Here is a 19,580-nt window from a genome sequence, read left to right as displayed (position 1 = left end):
CTGTTATCAAAAGCACAACAGACGAACATCACATATCCGCAGACGGGGAGAAGAAGGTCAATTATGGCGCCTTTTCTCCATAAAATGAAGCCACACTCACCCTCAAAAGAAGAAGGCCTGCTTAAACATCCATGTTGACTTTGTGGAAATATTTACAAATGTGGTTTGAATGTTAAAACGCCAGCTATAATTCAAACACTTTCTGAAATTTCGGTACAGTTGTAAAATAACACACTGTAGCTAATATGGATTTCTGATACAAGAAGTGATTGTTTAATTTAACAATACATCTTTTGTCATTGTTGTGATTGCAAGAAATGTTTGACGGGCTACCCCATTTGCCTTTGTTTGCAGATGATATGATGTCATAATATTTTTGTAGGGCTTTGCCTTGTTACTTTCTGCATGAAAAAAAAGATTTGTTATTCCCCCGTGGGGTTGCAGCTGCTATCAGGCCGATTCTGCATGCGATGAGGTCATAGCCTATAAAGCTCTTTTTTAAAGTAGAACAGAGAGTCATCTCTCTTAGTTGTGTAGATGAGATAGTGAGTTGTTGGATGGAAAGCAGAGTCACACCTCCTCCCACTTCCTTTTCGTTTGTTTTACAGCTGGCTCTGTCACTATTAGTTGTCCTCAAAGTTATGGGGGAACACAGCGAATAACAGTTTGGGGTTCAATTCTGGACTTCGGCCATCATGTGTTGACTGTCTGTGTAAATTCCTACTGCACATCAGACTATGATGTATGTTGCAGAAATACCAATCAAAACACCTATGAGATGAATTCACAGACATCTTGAACAAACATTCAGTTCTATCAGACCACAAACATATTTTCCAATCTATTTAACAAAGACCATTACACCATAACAGTCTTTGCCAAATATACATTAGAAAATGTATTATGGTCAAATGCAAGCAAAGTGGATTAATTTTGTCAGTTTGTTTTCAATGTATGTATCCCAACACTTTCATCCAGGTAGACTTTGCAGGTCCCATTATGAGGCAGTAAAACCAAATGATGACGCCAAGTCGGTCATTAAGAAAAGCAATGATCACCGGGATAAACGCGCAGTGGAAGATAAGTAAAAACAAAGCTATTTGTCTGATTGTAATGTGGTTAATTCTTTGAGTTGTAATCAAGGATTCCGGAGAAAATGAATGTTTTTTTTTTCCCCCACAGACGTGAACAATTCTATTTTAAATGTTGATATCATTGCTGAAGCTGCTGTGAAAAGGAACGGCAGACAATTTTCCGTGGAAACGTCTGTGCAAGAGAACAAATTTGGCTCACCCAGAAGCAGAAGTTTAATCCAGCCTACCATGGTAACCAGAAAAAGACAGTCTCAACTTCTCTTCTTTCTCTTCAGAAACAACTTCTGAGTTTCCGACTCGGACATAAAAAACCGAGGCAGTGCTTCTACCCACATGTATGGGTGGAGTGAAAACGTAGGGGTGTGTGAGTGTATGTGATGCATGTATTTTTTTTTTTGTTGCATTTGTACACATCATCACATCAGCCTCTCACTTCCTTCTAGATGGTAGTTGTCGGAGGGGGGGGGGGGTCATGTGCTGTTTGGACTCTGACCTGTCATTGTTTTATGTGGCCCATTTTGATGCTTCGCCCTCCCGCTGGCAGCATTATTACCGAGACACGACGAACTATGGCGATGACATATAAATGGTTTCTGCTTCTGATTGCGACAAAGTCAGACATTGAAACAATGGCGGTGAATGTATGAACTTCCCTTCTTTTATTTTCCTCATATTTTCTCATTTGGATTCTCCATGGAATATATTTTAATCTAAAATTACCCCCCCCCCACCCCCAAACCCACAAAGGTGACTTTGGGGACATTAGTGGAAGAAGTCAAATTCAGATTAAAATGTTCAGTAGCTGTGCACTATGACAATGAAAATTAATAAATGTTTAATCGCATCATCGCCTTATTTTATGATATGATAATTTGTTCAAATATTTTTCACGATTTGCAAGGTGGTAGTGGGGGTGAACCCCAAAAAAGCAGGCAGGAGGGAGGAGAAGGGTGTATATGACAAATTGTATTAAATAAAGTCAACAGGAACAAAATCTCAAACAACAAAGTCATCAGAACAAAAAGGTCCAAAGTAGCAAACAAAACCACGGGTAACACATGACAAGACAAAACAAACCTGACAGGGTGAAACAAACAATGACCCCACACTGAATGGTCTTGTCGCGATTCATTTTAACTACTGTTGATTAAAACAACCCACACCTGTGCAGCTACATGCAGTGCCCTACAGTGCCACCCATAAGTCACAACCTGAAACATGATGTTACAGTCGTTCCCCAACTTACGAACGAGATACGTGCCGAACAGTCGTTCGTAAGGTGAATTTGTTTGTAAGTTGCTTCAGTGCTATATTTTGTCTGGAATGTATGTTTATAGCTTATATAAGTATGTTTCAGGTTTATATAAGTATGTTTAAAGGACAACCGACGTCACTTTTTTGTTTTTTAACTGACATCAGAAAAACGTTTTAGATCATCTAAAACACCCAAAACATGCAGTATGATATTTTTAGTCAAATGCAAAACACCAATAAAAATGACTTAAAGTGTCCAAAATCTGCAAAAAAATTGAGCTGTGAATTGAGCATTTTCAGAAAGTCCCGCCCCCAGTTCGTGACGTCACGCCAAGACGTCTTGCATTGCTGGAGAATCCAAACAATGGCTTCAGATTCGGAGAATATGCTTTCTTGTTACACATCCAGTTATGAATATGATTCAAATAGTTCAGAAGAGGAAAGCATACATGTTTGCAATCGATTAAGAATTTATTCCATGCCATTTTGAGGCAACATTGGGGCAACAATGGATCACCAGAAAAGAGGCACAAAATGGCGACCTCCAGTGGCCACCTCCACTTCCACAGGCTGATAAATTCCTTACATGGAGCTTGGACTCACTCTTCTGTCGGCTTTTGGGTGCAACACGGTTCTCAGACCAAACATGTACAGCAAAATACATTGATGTGATGGAAGGATGCTACAATGCGTATTTTTTACGGTCAGGGGGCGGTCCTTTCATGACGTCACGTACGGACTCGTCACCAACTCAAAAACAAGACTTCCTGAATATTCAGAGCGAGTCTTAAAACGTAAAATATAGCTATATGCGGTGGAATCTTATTAAAATAAGCTCAGTAGAAGTCATTTGAAGCCATTTTACAAATTATGGACACAACTTGTCCGGAGATGTCGGTTGTCCTTTAAGGCTTGTATGAGTAACATGCATTGATTTGTACTGAAAAAGAAACATTTAAAATAAAATATATGCTCTATAAAGCAATTTACATGTACAACTGGAGAGAATATTACATATGTTAGAGAGAGAGAGCTCTAAAAGCGGCCCACATTGGTACTAGCGGCGGAAAGAAGCGCTACTCAGAAAAATCGCGCGCAATCTGCCCCAACATTTTTCAACATACCCGTAAAAAATGTTCGTATGTACCATTGTTCGTAATTCGAATGTTTCAAAGTAGGGGAGCATCTATAGTGGTTGTAAACTGGGTAACAAATTTACTGCAAAGTCTTAAGGTTCATTTTTTGACACATGACAATTTAACATTTTGGTCCAAGGATCGTGTGATTTGACAGATAATTTTCTTTCACAGGCCACATCAAATGAAGCGGTGAGCCGGATATGGTCCCCAGTCCTTGAGTTTGACACCGGTGTCCTGCAGTAATGAGGATCAAAGAAGATAAATTAGCCAGGGATAGGATCTACCACGTGAGCATTTCTGTTGCTTGATTGCAAAATTGGAAACATTCGAAGACAAAAGCGGGGACATAACATTTTTCAACTTCTCCATTTCTACTTTCTTGCGAGAATTTTCCAAGGATACTTCTTAAAGACAGCGCAACACTCAATGACTATTTGCAGGCATTTTATTGTCCACATAGAGAACACTAAATAACATACCCGCCCTGCATCTTTTCTCAACTCGAGCGCAGAGTGACAGGGCCATTTGGAGGCCATGACTCTGTCCAGACGCTAACCCACCGAGCTGGCCGGTCGGTCGTTTTAGGTGTGAAATTGATAGACTGCGGTTCTTCTGGAAGCGGATGGGGGCAAGGCTCCTACAAATGGTGTTGATGCAAACATTACCCTGAAGAAGTAGGAGGCTTGTTGAGATGTCAGAATTACAGCAAGAATGCTTTGTTGGGGTCTGGAAAATGACAAGGAGTAATTGTGTACATTTTTGACCAAAAACAAACCTTCCAACTCTTTTTGTACAGAGTTCCCACATTTGATTGAAACATTTTTAGTTTCCTATTTAACTCATTCACAAATTTATTCGGGAATTGAAAATATCACGTAGAGTGCCATTCCTGAATTAGTTTTTTGGTTTTATTTTTTCATGCTTGTGTGCCGATAAAGCGCAGGCCAAGGCCTCTGGCAATGTGTTTTCTCTTCCACAAGGGGCAGCTTTTTTTTCAGCATTCTTTTTTTTCATGTTAACGCTTTGTTACAGGTTCAGCTGTTGTTAAAGCGCTATATAAACCAATATATATGTATTGTATTATATTTTGGAAAGCCACCCTCATTTCAAGCTCATATAACCCCAGACCCATATAATTTAGGAATAAACTCTTTTTTTTCTGACAAAATAAGAGAGGCTAAGGTTTCTAACGTTATATTGAATGTATATGCAGTCCAAAAACTCAATATTCGGTGGGTCCTGGAATTCGAGTGACAATGACAAAAACTGGCACTGGACTGGACACATTTTTGCACATGTCTGGCAGTGAATGAGTTAAATAAGAGTTACCGTATTTTCCGGTGTATGAGGCGCACCTAAAAGCCTTGATTTTCTTCAAAAGATTACCCTGCGCCTTATATCTAAGTGTGCCATAAATGTGAAGTTATCATGAGCCGCAACTGGTCGTGCAACTACTGTCAGCAGCCATGACTCCATTTTCCCCCATTGAAGAAGTCGTGCGTAACCCCAGCCTCTACTGTAGTGCCTTACAATGTGGTGTGCCTTATATATGGAAAACTTTTAAATATTCATATATTACACTTGGAAAACGTTTTTTATTCCCTGAAGGGGCGTCTTATATATGGAAAAAGTTTGAAAATACACCATTCATTGGGGGTGCCTTTATATCCCGGTGCACCTTATACGCCGGAAAATATGGTACTTATCGAGGTTGCTTCTAATGAATCCAAACCACAATATATATATATATATATATATATATATATATATATATATATATATATATATATATATATATATATATATATATATATATATATATATATATATATATATATTATTATTATTATTTTTTATTATTTTTTTTTTTACAATTTTCATCTTTTGAAATGTGAAAAAGGAAGATATGACGGTAAGGCCATTTGGAGTGCCGGACAATGTCCAAATGATCAAAAAATGTGAATCCGGTAAAATTATGTTCGAGAGTGTATAATGCAATTACTTTTTGGTTGGCTTTACAAAGTTTTGAATGAAAGTATTAGTACTGTAAATTTTATATTTCCTTTGAATATAAAGCTCTCCAATAAAAGACGATCATATCAGATTGTGTACCTAAGCAACCGTTCGTGGGCGTATCCTGTTATCTCACCACCCTTTTCCTGCACATACAGAGAGATGGAGCGCTTACAACATTTTGGACTGTTTTGTATCGGCTCTGCCTTGTTTCAGAATTCTCAAACAATGAGGAGGGACCGCTGTGCAAGTCCAGCTGTCTCAACAACTTCCTGACAAACACTAGGCAGAAAACAGCTCAGGATGGAGACTGAAAAGTCTCTCGTCTGACGTCCGAGGTCTTCGGGCACATTTATTTTCAGACTGGCGGCGCCAAAATACATTTTCACTTATCCTCAAAAGAGAAATCTTATCTAAAATTCTCCACTGTGCCATGTTTCACACATTTAGTGAACAGCCGACCCACAGAAAATGGTACCTAAATCAACAAAAAAAAGAGGTGTTACATCTTTCCAATGTACTTGTTTAAATATATTAGAGCCGTAAAATAGACTTTCACTCTAAAACTCCACATTTGTACTTTTTTTAAAATAATACTTTAATCTACTTAAACTATGAAGCAAAAATGTCAACAAAACATTTTCTATCTATCTATCTATCTATCTATCTATCTATCTATCTATCTATCTATCTATCTATCTATCTATCTATCTATCTATCTATCTATCTATCTATCTATCTATCTATCTATCTATCTATCTATCTATCTATCTATCTATCTATCTATCTATGTCAGACTCTGTATGTCTGTCTCTCTCTCTCTCTCTCTCTCTCTCTCTCTCTCTCTCTCTCTCTCTCTCTCTCTCTCTCCATCCATCCATCCATCCATCCATCCATCCATCCATCCATCCATCCATCCATCCATCCATCCATCCATCCATCATTTATCCAACTTGCTCTTTATTCAAATTAATTTTGTAATTCGAGTGCATTTTTATATTTCAGTTCATTTCCGGTTTTATTGTGGATTTTTCTTCCTTTCCGTTTTACTTCCTTTAATCCTTTGCGCTAATACAAAGTGAGGCTCGGCCAAGTCGCTCGCTCATCTTTTATCCCCCTTTTAGAAAGTTGTCCTTTCAGCACGATTAAGTTTTGTCGGGTCAAAGTATTCCTGGCATTAATCTCGTCAATGCTCAACCCGTACGTAAACCTTTTTTTGTTTGACACATTTCGTTGAATTAACACACCTGCAGGGAATGATCGATTTTGTTTAACTCGTAGTCCGTTTTTTTTACAACATCCGTGCAATGAATAATTTAATCAACCGTAAAAATAAGTGGAGCTAGATGAGAAAGTGATTAAACGTTAGACGGTTGACGTGAAAATGTTTATTATTATGTCTTTCTTGTGCTTCTCTTGACAGCATTAGTTGTCGAGTGCAGAATTAAGAATTAAGCAGACCACCTATATATGAATGACGTTGTTTTATCTATCTTTCACGTACTATTTGGAGTAATATTTTCTGCTTTTCTACTTCCCATAAAGTGCCCACCTGGTTTGAGGACTGATACTTGACTGCCACCTGCATAATCTGGTAGGTACCTGTCAAGGGGCTTTCAAATTAGGGGTTTAGCTGTTGAGTAGTTTAATCAAGTAATTGCATAAAAATATACAGTGTAGTTTTGCATTTATAAACAACAATGCTAATATAAAATGTGCATATGAGGCACAGGTTGGGTGCTGCTAGTTCAGGTTCGGCAATCAATGTGTTGAGTGGTCAGGTGTCAATCTATCAGGTGATTCTTTTTGTTGTTCCCATTTCTTCAATACATTAATTGAAAATGTATATCTATGGTCACATTTCTCCTGGATTACTTTCAGGGCCATTATAATACTGTAACGAGTGGTTGTAGGCTCTATACAGTTTATTCCACATTTTGAAAATTGTAAAAAGAAACAAACAAATCAATAAATGAATAAGTAAGTCAATAAGTAAATAAATAAAAATGCCAATGGGCTTCACAGATTATGGACACAGTCACAGTGACCCTTATATTCAGATGTGTTTGCCTTGCAAGAGTATGCAGTGTGCTTACCTTCTTACAATATGTGCAAAATGACATTTCCTTAATTTTGTTAAGAATAAATTGTCCTTTAGAGCACAGCATGGCTACTGTGCTGATTTCGTCTTTCCACGCTTACACAGTCGAGCTGAACCTTTTTATATCATGTGCCAAAATACATTTGAAGTATATTGTTGCTCTGTGTGAGACATTTGTTTTATTGGCCTCCTCAGTGCAATGTTCTCAGAGGAAATGACTTTGGCTTATTGTCACACTCATAACAGTGAGGAAGTGTCTCATATTGCTTATGTAACCAAAGTAAATATTGTTTTGCAAAAATCACTTTTGCTTCATCTTAGGCTGCCTGACAGTGTCATAAGCTACTTATTCTTTTAGAATTTACTCATTACATATATTTAATAAAAACACATACTTCCTGTTTAAAATGTAAAAATGTAAACATTGTAAAAGGATACATTAATTGAATTACATTACTTTTGGATTTACTGTATTTATTTTTTTAAATTACATACCATCTAAGCACATTAAAATCAATAATTATGCACATTTCATCTACACAAAAAATGATTTTCACAATCCATGCTTATTTTTAGTAGAAATATTTTATACTTATCTATTTTTAAAATGCATAATAAAATGTAAAAAAAAACTTGAGTGATTATGCATCATTTTCTCATCACTGATCAGTTCAAGTTATTAATTTACTTCTTATTCGAACACTCCCGAATCTTAAATGCACCATTTGAAAATGTATTGACGATATGAGTAATGATTTGTGGTTTACACAATCATTAAAGCAAATATATACCATACTTGAATTGATCTTATATCCAGCCTTTTAACCTTTTCATGGATGTAACAATTCCTTTTTGCTCATTGTATTTCACTTTTATCATAAATTCTTACATCACAGAAACATAATTTGCACTAACTCAATTCAAGAAAACACAAATACAGTATCGAGATTGGTGATTTTATCTTCAATATGGCACAAAATTTAGCCATAAAGAAAGCAAGAGCACCTGCTAGTGGTCAAATTTGGTTCTACATCTTCTGAGAATTGTGACTTCCATGGTCACCCTTTCAACTGTATGCAGTAGATGCCCCGCCCCCCGACCCACTCACACACCCAAAAAAATTATTGGCTTCTTCAGTCACATTTTGTATTCACTTTGCATGAATTAAATTTGGCAGACTAAAGGAGTCAGTCGCGTATTTCCGGGATCGAGAAAAATACATTGTATTGTCATCAAGTGCAATGTGAAACAACAAACTGGAAATTAATCTAAAAGCACCAGCTCAGCAAATGTAGCAAGATTTTTTTTTTTTAACATTTCAAATAAAACTCCATAAAATGCTGACCCAAACATTCTGAACACGATGTACCAGTCCACATGCAGGATAAGCCAGGAGGCGGCTTAAGGCAAAATGATGGAATATATTTTATGTTTGCAGAAATAACATACGTAGTTGCATTGCATTAGTCTCCCATATCTCTCTGGAATAAACATTTTAAGGTCCGCTAAAGTTGGATTCAATTAAATGATTGTAAACAGCTTATTCATACCGTTCTAAATAATGATGTCCGCTGAGAAGATACAGTCGCAGATAAAGACCGATGTGCAATACGGATGAGCACCGAAGAGGGTGATTTTGATTCAAATTTTCGAGAAAAAAAAATCTGTCAACAGTTATTGTGAGACTTCACTCAGTACAAGTCCTCTACTTATTTTTGTGTACTTCCTCATACCGCTTGCTTGCTAAAATGTTAAGTAAGGCTCATATTTGGTCTTTCTTCGAAGCCACTGACCACATGTAGCATCATATAAACTGAGCTGTCAAACGAGAGAAGGCCAAAATCATCGGTGAAGCCAGTTTATGTTTTCTCAATCTCTACCTTGATCAAATAACGTGAAAGTGTTTTTGTACACCGGAGAAAGCTCAGTATCCTGCTTGCCCGGAAGTATGTGTAATGTCAGAGTGGAAAGGTTTATTTTTGATGTAACGCGAGCCTTGTGGGTGCTGACCCTCACGGTGAAGAAATGCGGAGCTCAGGTTGTGGGAGCCGAGCAGTCGGTCCATTTTCATTTGTCAACAACAATAATAAAACGTTAATGGGAGGAGACAAGATTATGGGAGTGCAGAGTTTGTTTTTGTCTTATTAACAATTGCTCATTTATTTTATTTAATATTTTGTATTTTATTTTTTCATGTTTTTGTTATTTTTGAAAATTTCACATTAGATTTTTGTTGTTTATTTTTATATTTTTATATTTTATTTTTTATTTCATTTTTATATTTATTTTATTATATTTTATTTTTTAATTGTTTTTAAACATTTTTAATTGTTTATTTTTTAATTTGTTCATTATATATTTTTTTATTTTCTAATTATTTTTTATATTATAATATATTTTTATATTATAAATTATATCATTAATTTCTAATGTTGTAATTTCTTTAATTTTTAATTCATTTTTAGTTGTAATTAATTTATTTTATTGATGTATTTGTTTATTTTTATTTGTTTCATTCTATTTTATATTTTGTATTTTATGTTAGTCCAGTGAATTTTTTTAACAGTACTGCCAGTATGGTTCATACAAATTGTAGCATGGTCACAGTTTAACCATCAAAATTGATTTATGACCATTTCCACGATTTCCAATGAAAAGAATTTTAGAGTTAATAAAATGCAAAAAAGTAAGGGGCAAGTTGGTGCCATGTTTGATGGATGTCTCTCTGAACACGGCTCCACAGTCACGCCTGGGATTTGGATGTTTGGTAGAAAATCTTCCCTCACACAACTTTTTACCTGACTGCGGTGCTCAAAGCCTCTGCGCGGAGAAAGTGCTGCTCTGCTGGAGCTTTCATCCACATGGAGAACTTTGCTTGGCCTTGGGCAATTGGGCCAAAGGTCCCACCCTCCCGTTCCCTCAACCGGTCATCTGTAATGCGGAAACGAAAAAAAAAAAAAAAAAAAAAAAAAAACTGAAAGCCAGTCTGACTGAACCATGGCGCCCTGAAATATAAAGTAGGTAGACAAAGCAGAAATTGGCCAACACGGGATTCACCTTGGCAAAGCTATTCCAATTTAAATCATAACTTTACAGATAGGCACAAGTGTATCTAAAAAAAATTAGCATACAGCAGACAAACCAGCCCATTTGCAACGGCGCTTGGGCGCCATCGTGTGCATTTTCTGGGACGCTACATTGAAGGTCTGACGGCTCGAATTGATACGCAAGTACTTCTTTAATCGATTGCAAACATTTCTGCTTTCCTCTTCAGAACTATTTGAATCATATTCATAACTGGATGAGTAACAAGAAAGCATCTCCGACTCTGAAGCCATTGTTTTGATTCTAGAGCAAGGAGAGATGTCCTGGCGTGATGTCACGAACGAGGGGGCGGGACCTTCTGAAACTCTGCATCTCCGACGTCATTTTGAAGTAGTTTTGGGACACTTTAACAAATTTTTATTGGTGTTTTGCATTTGACTAAAAATATCAGCCTGCTTGTTTTGGGTATTTTAGATGCTATAAAACAGGGGTGTCAAAGTCATTTTTTGCCGTGGGCCACATTGTATCTCGAGGGCCGTTATGAATTTGGGGAACCCATTAGAATGTTTAAATCCCTTCAAATATTACATATAGAGCACACAGCAAATTAATGAATAACTCGTTTTCAAATCTGAAGTCAAGAATAATGACTTTTATTGTGGTCGACATCCAAAAATATGAAATTTTGGCTCCGATTTTAGCAATCATCATGGAATTTAACAAGTTTGACTTGCTTTCGCGGGCCGAAAAAAATGATGTGGAGGGCCGGATTTGGCCCGCGGGCCTTGACTTTGACACCTGTGCTATAAAATGTCAGTTAGGAAACAACAAAATGGTGTCAGTTGTCCTTTAATGTCCTCCCCTATGTGTTCACTGAATTCCAAACAAATATAATCAAGTAATGTTCTAGAAGTTCATATTTTAAATGAATTACACAAAATTAAACATATGCATGCAAGTACAAAAAGAGTACCGAAACAAATGTTTAAAAACAAACAGATCTTGTACACGCTTCATCAGGTGTTCCTAATGTTAAGTCCGGCGATTGTCAGGCCTTTACTAGCATCATCGTAACAATCTTCTTTCATTCAGTCATCTTCCAAATGCCCCATCAGTATAATGTACAACTTGCAGGTTTATGGCACTGCATTGAATTTGCGCAAACATTTCTCCATGTACTAACGAGCCCTTCTGGATCAATCTAATAAAGTTTATGCTTTATAACATCTATTTGATACATCATGTTTGAAGGATGGTGCCATGAACAATCTTATTAATGTCCTTCCCATGTTCTGTATTAAGTACATAATTAGAGCATTAAAAAAAAAACAGAAATCGATAGCGGTAATGTTTTTTGTTATTATACATTTTGTTTTTGACTGTCGAGGCGATATTTGAAGATAGAACAAAGCGCTAACTGCGCCATCGCTCCCACATGGCAACGCAATGATCCCGCCGCCTAATGTGGATTCCAGAAAGCCCATTTGTCTAAAAGTGAGCCCCCTCTGGACCCGTTCAACACCACTAAGTTAATAATCACAGACTGATGTACTTCATATTGTTTTGAAAGACACTTGAAATTGATTGCCGTCATTTGTAAGCGTGTACGGAATAAATGTTATGCGGGCTTCATTTAGTTTTGGGGGTGTATGAATAATTGCAATATTTCTGGATGGATCTCAGGGAGAGCCGGACTTGGCTTTTTTTATTGTATTTATTTTTTTGCAGCCGTGCCATGACAGGATTTTGTGACTGATACTCCGCAAGGGTGTTTGTAGTGTCTGGCATTGTGTACTAATACTGAAGTAATTTGATAGCACATGGGCTTTTACTTTAAGTTGACGGTAAAGTTACAGTAGTCTCACTTGAGTAACATTTTTGGCCACAAGTCATTTAGAACTTTCTCCATGTTGCCTTTAAGAGATTTACCCCCCAACCCAAATTTCTCGTTTATATTAAAATGGTTTGGATGCTTTTATGCACTGCTAGATGCCATTTTCAGGTGGAATTTCTGCTGAGGCTTGTTGTTGATTTTTTTTTTCCCACCAGCAGGATGCGCTGCAGTCCCTTCAAACAACAAATCCATGACTATCAAGTGGCACTTTAGTGAATATAATTTTGTGTGTGGGTGTATTTGTGTGTAAAATGAATACCATTCCTCACATAAATGAATATTGCACTCAAATTAGAGTTTGGAGAAATGACGGAGATTAACTTGTTGCTTAATGCTTAATTGAAGTCATCTTGTAATTAGCTCAGCGGCTATTATTGTTAACCCACTTGCCAATATTTTCACATTCTTAAATCTTTGACAATAGAATTGTTTTTTTTTGCGCCTAGAAAGACGCTGAGCATTGGAAAGAACTTTAATTTGTGGCCTCTTTTCACAGCGATACTCACCGTGACCCCTTTTAATTTTTTTTTTCCAGTACCCTGCTAAACAAGCACTGATCTTGTAGTAAAATCTCTAAATTAATGACTCATCATTTTTCCCCTCGTTTCGAGTTATCTTAGTGGCATTACCTTTTTTTCCAGAAAGGCTAAATTAAGTTCATTTAGCTAAAGCTGCAGCATACAATTCTGCTGGCTGAATAATAGAATAAACCATACACTGGCCACACTAAAAGAGTACAATTTGGTGTTTTGACTTGGGGGGGGGGGGAGACTATCATTGTGGACAATCCATCATATGAAGCCGCAAGATTTGATTTGCGGAAAATGCTTAAGATTGAATGACTGTCTTTTGTGTTGTGTCACATTATTTGTTATGTAGTTTTTTTTGCTTCAAGATGGTGCCGCAAGAGTGGCTGCCTTTACAGCAGATCCTGTATTTTGTTTTTTTGCTGCTCTGAAATGTAAATTTCTCCACTGTGAGACAAATAAAGGGTCATCTAATATAATCTAATCTAATTTATTTGAAAAAAAAAAAAAAGAATAGCTCGCCTGTCTAAAAAAAGGTACTTGTCAATACAATATTTGTATTTCCCAGTCCACATTTTTTGAAGAGGCTACTTTCCTGGTTTTAAAGAGGATACACTTAATGGTCATTTTTGTTTAACTGTTTTGTTTATAACTAGAAGTCCTCACATCCTGGAAAGAAAATTTGTTGGTGATGGCTCAAATTCTTGATTTAACTTTGTTACCGTATATTCCGGTGTATAAGGCACACCCAAAAGGCTTGATTTTCTTGAAAATATGACCGTGTGCCTTATACGCAGGTGCACCTTATATGTGAAGTAATATTGAGCCACAACAGGTCTGGACAACTGCTTTCAGCAGCTACTGACTCAATTTCCCCCTTTTGAAGAAGTTGTACATAACTCCAGCCTCTACTGTAGCGCTTTATAATGTGGTGTGCCTTATATTTGGAAAAACCTATATATTGATATATTATATTTAAAAAAAACTGTTTTCATTCATTGAAGGTGCACCTTTTAGTCCATTGCGCCTTACATATTGAAAAAAAAAATGAAAATGCAACATTCAATGGGGTGTGCCTTATACACCGGAAAATACGGTAACTAACTACAGTGGAATCACAAATGTAGGAAAAAAATACACAATGCTGGTTGATGACTAATGCTTCGCATTGACTAATTGATGCACACGCACGCACTTTGGGCGTGCGTAGTGGAATGAAAGTTAAGGATAAAGTTGTTGAAATAAATGAACCCTTGCCCCAGTGCAATAAGATTCGACTGTGCAAACTAACGTGACAAAATCCCAACGTGTAGGTACAAGGACGACAAGTAAAGGAGCATCCTGTCTTCGATCTCGCTGCGCAAGACGAATCGGATCCTCAGCCTTCTACCAATTGCACCAAATCCACAATCGGGTAAGTCAAACAATCCAATTCCAAAAATAAACTCTCTAAGAAGTTCAATTAGACTGCGTGTCAACTGAAATGAACGCACTCCATGTGAATGTTTGTTTGGGAGTTTATTCATTTATTTGTATTTATTGATTATTTGTTTGAGCAGCAAATGCAAATTAATGTATCTATAATGTGTCAACTTGACTGCTTTGGGGTAGCATTTTTAAACCATCCCGCAAATGCACATTTACGGCAATGGATTTAAATATACATGATGCCCCATGACAATAGAAGCAATCGTGGATGATTATAAAATGTATTTTGCTGCTCGCTCTTTTCCTGAATGTTTCTGATTCATTCTCCGTCTCTGTCATCCACCCATTTACCGTATTTTCCGGTGTATAAGGCATACCATAGTACAAGACGCACCCCCAATGAATGCTGTCTTTTCAAACTTTTTCCATATGTGAGGCGCACTGGATTAGAAGGCACACCTTCAATGAAAGAAAACAGTTTTACAATTATAATATACACATTTAGAAAACAAATCCAATTATAATGCACACCACATTATAAGGCGCTACAATACAGGCTTTGGGTGTGCCTTATACACCGGAAAATGCAATAATTTGAATCGCTGTGCTTCATTGGAAACATCATGATGAAAACGTGCCTTCAGTTCAACCCTTGGTTTCATTGGACTGTAAAAAAAATATGAGCAAATATCTTCTGGTCCAATGAAACTCAGGTGGAAAACGTTTCTGAATTATTTATCCTGCTCCCATTTTTTTATGTCACAAAAGCTTAACATTTGAGCGCGGTGTAGACTTATTGTATGTATTCTTTAATAGTAGCGTGTGATCATTATGTCACGAGACCCTTGAAACGCACTACACTTCTGTGTTAAAACCTAAAAGTCCACCTTGCTTCTCCCACTTTTCACTCATTCACTGCCAAAAATCCGGACAAAAACCTATGACTGTCTCAAAGTGTCCTTGAGAGTTTTGAAAGGCGCTTATAAATAAAATGTATTATTATTATTAAAATGTGTCCACTCCAGTGCCAGGGTTTTTGCCATTGCCAATCGAATTCCAGGAATCACCAAATATTGTGTTTTAGGACTGCATAAACATTCAATGCAGCGTAAGAACCCTTAGAATCTCGTCTATCAGAAAAAAATGTTAATTCCTAAGTTATATGTGTCTGGAGTTATCTGAGCTTGAAATGGGGTGGCTGTACAAAATACAATACATACATATTGATTTATATAGTGCTTTAACAACAGCTGGAGCTGTAACAGAGTGCTAACATAGAAAAAAGGGAAATGCTGCCTCCTTGTGGATAAGAAAAAAAAAACATTGCCAGACACCATGTCCAGCACTTTATCGGCACCCAAGCAAGAAAAAAAACCAAAACCTGAACAAATTCGGGAATGGCGCTCTATGAAATATTTTCAGAATCAGAAAGCCATTAATAGTCCTACAATGGGGAAATGATCTATTCCTAAAAACATTTGTGAAAGGCAGTAAATGAGTTAACCACACTTCCACCTCTCCTTTTCAATTATTGAGCTTTTTCTCTCAAGGAGAGCGGTTCCCCTTCGTCACACCAGCGCGCTGCCGTCAAAGCTGCTTCACCGCTCCTTCACCCATGTCTACGGCCACCTCAACGTCGCCTCGTGACATTGACGGAGTCGCTCGCAACGTCCCTCGCTTCCCCGTCTGGCTTTCTAACTCTCAATCTTATTCTAAAGACCGAACAACCCCCGCTAACCCTTGTCTTTTAATCTCTCTCGCTCGCCCGTGCAGTCTCAAATCCCTTTTTTTTTCGTCTCTGCGTTCTCCTTCCTCGGCTGTGTTTCTCTGTAATGTCACGGCCCATAGATGGATGTCATTGAGTTGATGAAGGGAGAAATGAGTCAGGGGGGGTGTGCAGAGGCAAAAAAAAGGCCTCAAATGCGCTTCACCCCCTGAGGCTTGTCTTGCAGGCTGCTCCATGCATTGCCGTTCAGATACTTTGCAGTTAGTGCGCCACTGCTTGCAATGAAGGCCATTCAGAGGGGTGCTTGTGTGTCTGTACACTAATGGCATTGCATTACAATCCCCTTAAGGACCTTTTTTTTTGTGCACACGCATGCATCATCTTGCTGTGTAATTTATTATGCAATACTATTAGGTCACCTGGAACCAAGGGCATTGACTGGAAGATAATATTGTTGGTGCAACAACATTGGTAGTTATGTTGCTCCATTGTTTCCTCGTGGCCGGTCAAATTATTGAGGAGTAACAAAAGGAGAAAAAAAGAACAATGACATATTTTATATTCTGCTGTGTTCTATCAATGAGAGCAATGAAGCACATTTTCGAGGAGTCAGCGTTAATAGGCACTGATGGCAAATACATGTAATCCGAATCGTCATCAAAGAAACATTTTGGCTCGGCGCAATTACAACATCGCAAAAGTCGATGCGAGCTGACGATTAAATACAATGATTTTTCACGTGTCATCTCCCTTTATCGGTTCTTGTCGCTCTGCGGAATCGATCCAATCAGCGACAAAGCACACAGGCAAACTTTCAAATACAATAAGCACCATTCACAATGACAACAGTAAACATCTCACCCGCTCTCTCACCACAACTTATTTTTTTCCAGCAACAAACGTTTTGGGCTTTAAATTTGTGTTGTCAGTTGCGTTGCGAACAAGAGACAGATGTGTGCTCAGCCACGACGACAAAATATCTCGAGGGGAAAGCCTTCCGGAAAACCTCCCACTGCTTTTCAAACTGACGAGTAAACAAACACCACAACAGCACGCACACACACACACACACACACACACACACACACACACACACACACACACACACACACACACACACACACACACACACACACGCACACGCACACGCACACACACATAATTAAACTGGCATAGTGGCAACAATTGGTTTCTCTTTTAAACTTACTTTTGAACAGTGGCGGACCATCAAGGCCTGCAAAGGCTTCTCTGCTGTAAAATATCTGAATCACGGACTGATGTTAATTATATTTTGTCTATGAAAATTATTATTCAATAATTCTGAATAGTCTTTCAGATTCCTTTCATTACTTTTCCCCTGTTGCACTGCTTCCAGATGTGTGTTTTCATATTTAAGCATTTAACCAATCACATTTCAGCCATCATTTGTTACCGGGGTCAGAAATCTACCTGGACACTCAGGTCCTGTTGCATCAAATGTGTCGATCAAACTGTTGCTCTAATCAATGAGATTCCGAGTTGTCAACCCAAAAGGGGCTGGACAATGTCAGAGTTTTCGCAAATTATAATTGGATAGTCACTAGCCAATCATAGTTTGTGAAAACTGCTTTGATCACGAGCTGCGAGTGACAAGAGCATACGGGCCAGAGCTAGCACATTGTAACGGTAGCGAGCTGCGTAAGCAAATATATTGTTGATTTAATAGCAGTTTTGTCAACCCACAATGGCTGAAGGAGGATAATACAAAAACTATTGGCCAGCGTCACTTTGTGTTGATTGCCACAGTTGACTTGAGAGTTGTGAACAAGCATGAGTAGTTGGTTAAAATGGCTCCAACTCGGGCATGGGAAGCCAGTAGGTTGACTCGCTTGCCGTTATTAGTTGGGCTCTACTGGGCCATGTAATAGCCTCGCAGCACAATGGCCAGTCACTTTTCCAAGAGAAGAATTTGCCCAGTGTGACATCCTGATATGGATGACTTTCAGCGTGCAGCGAAACCCGCAGCGTGGATGGCGGCGTTTTTTTTTTTTTTTTTGCGAGGGGGAGGTGCTAAAGTGTTTGCATAAGTGCTGATTTTGCTCTTCCAAAACCCTTCAGCTCGGCATTTTTCCGTGCCCTCATCTCCTCGACTCTCATCGCCGCCATGCCGCTTGCCTCCGTGCCCTTTGCCTCCATTCGTCACACATTAGCTTCATATTAGCTCCAGTGGTGCTTGTATCCGACCGCACACCCCCTCAAAAGGAGCAAAAACAACTTTACGGACGTCAAATCGTCTAGGAAACAGGCTTTTGTTTAGGCATTTTTTTTTCCTAGGGTGGTGACAAGGCCATATGATGTATTGGGTTGTATGAACATTTATTAGTCTCACAGTGGAGAAACCTACATTTCACAGCATCAAAGTGATAGAAGAAAGAGGGAAAGGAAGACCTAGAAAAACAAAATGCAGGACCTGCTGCAAAGGAAGTCACTCTCGCTGCGACATCTTGAAGTCAAAACAACAACAATAAACAAAACAACAAATAATGTAACACAACACCAAAGACAGACAGTCATTCAATCTTTAGGACTTTCTGCACCCTCTTTGTTGCATGAAGCAGTTCTGTATGAAAGAGGACAGGATCAAAATGTCTTTTTCACCAGTGGATCAGGGACATCATGGTGAAATGTGCACGTCTGCTACAAGATAAATGTTGAAAACAAACATGAAGCTGTAGCATCCCATTGATGAAAAGAGACCGTATTAGATCTCCTGTCACACGTAAATCCGCTTCAATTCCAAGCCGCACCGGCGTTCTGCGCTGACGCTCCTTTCTTCGAATCGTGGGCTCCTCAAGCCATGCATCTATCCAACCGCAGACTGTCCAACAGCACAGACCTTTCCGCTGAACAAAGTGGGGCTGTAAAAATGATGCCCATCACAGCCGCAACAAAGCGCAATCGCCCCAGAGCTGTCCAGCGATGACAGTCAAATGGCACCGACATTCCTCCTGAATCAAAAACAGTGCTGGCATATTCATGCTGAATGTCTTGGCCAAAAATGCTGAAGAATGACAAAAAGTGACAAAAAACAACACAAAAAAAGCAAGGCTCGCTAATGGCAGCCTACTCGGGCGCCATCTTGGACTTCTTCTATCATAGCTCCCTCACCCGCTTGCCCCTCACCGATTTTTTTTTTCTAATAAAATCTTTCAATCCAGATTGGATCAGAAGCACCAGCGCCAAAAAAATGCTGCTCTAATTCTTTCAGACGCTGTCAAGAGACAAACTGACTCCTCATATTACATCTCATCGGTCCACAAAGCCCCAAAGAGAGAATAAGCAAAGATTGAGGAAAAAAAAGACATCCTAGCCGCTAAGCT

At 38.3% G+C, this 19,580-nt stretch overlaps 2 protein-coding genes across 15 annotated transcripts in view; one reads left to right on the top strand and one right to left on the bottom strand.

The window, feature by feature from the left end:
• Window positions 1-3,638, bottom strand: part of LOC148885490 (adhesion G protein-coupled receptor E5-like) — a 16,459-nt gene extending 12,821 nt beyond the window's left edge. The window contains exon 1 of the mRNA XM_089018149.1: window positions 1,294-3,638. Coding sequence (XP_088874275.1) covers window positions 1,294-1,324 — 31 coding nt within the window. The 5' untranslated portion in view covers window positions 1,325-3,638. The remainder of the gene's footprint in view (window positions 1-1,293) is intronic.
• The window catches only part of adgrl1a (adhesion G protein-coupled receptor L1a), a 253,372-nt gene that overhangs the window by 7,023 nt on the left and 226,769 nt on the right, over window positions 1-19,580 (top strand). For 12 of the 14 annotated variants that reach the window (XM_089018138.1, XM_089018147.1, XM_089018146.1 and 9 more), the window contains exons 5-8: window positions 979-1,325; window positions 3,659-3,774; window positions 7,046-7,094; window positions 14,381-14,481. The gene's annotated coding sequence lies outside the window, so the exon portion shown is untranslated. Of the gene's footprint in view, window positions 1-978; window positions 1,326-3,658; window positions 3,775-6,419; window positions 6,701-7,045; window positions 7,095-14,380; window positions 14,482-19,580 lie in introns of those variants that run through there. The other 2 variants (XM_089018139.1, XM_089018140.1) reach the window with 2 other exon arrangements.

This window comes from Hippocampus bargibanti, linkage group LG17, assembly GCF_051943395.1.
Source record: "Hippocampus bargibanti isolate YZ-2025 linkage group LG17, ASM5194339v1, whole genome shotgun sequence".
NCBI classification, from domain to species: Eukaryota; Metazoa; Chordata; class Actinopteri; order Syngnathiformes; family Syngnathidae; genus Hippocampus; species Hippocampus bargibanti.
Note: the sequence above shows the minus strand (reverse complement) of the source record. Positions and strands in the feature narration are given on the sequence as shown.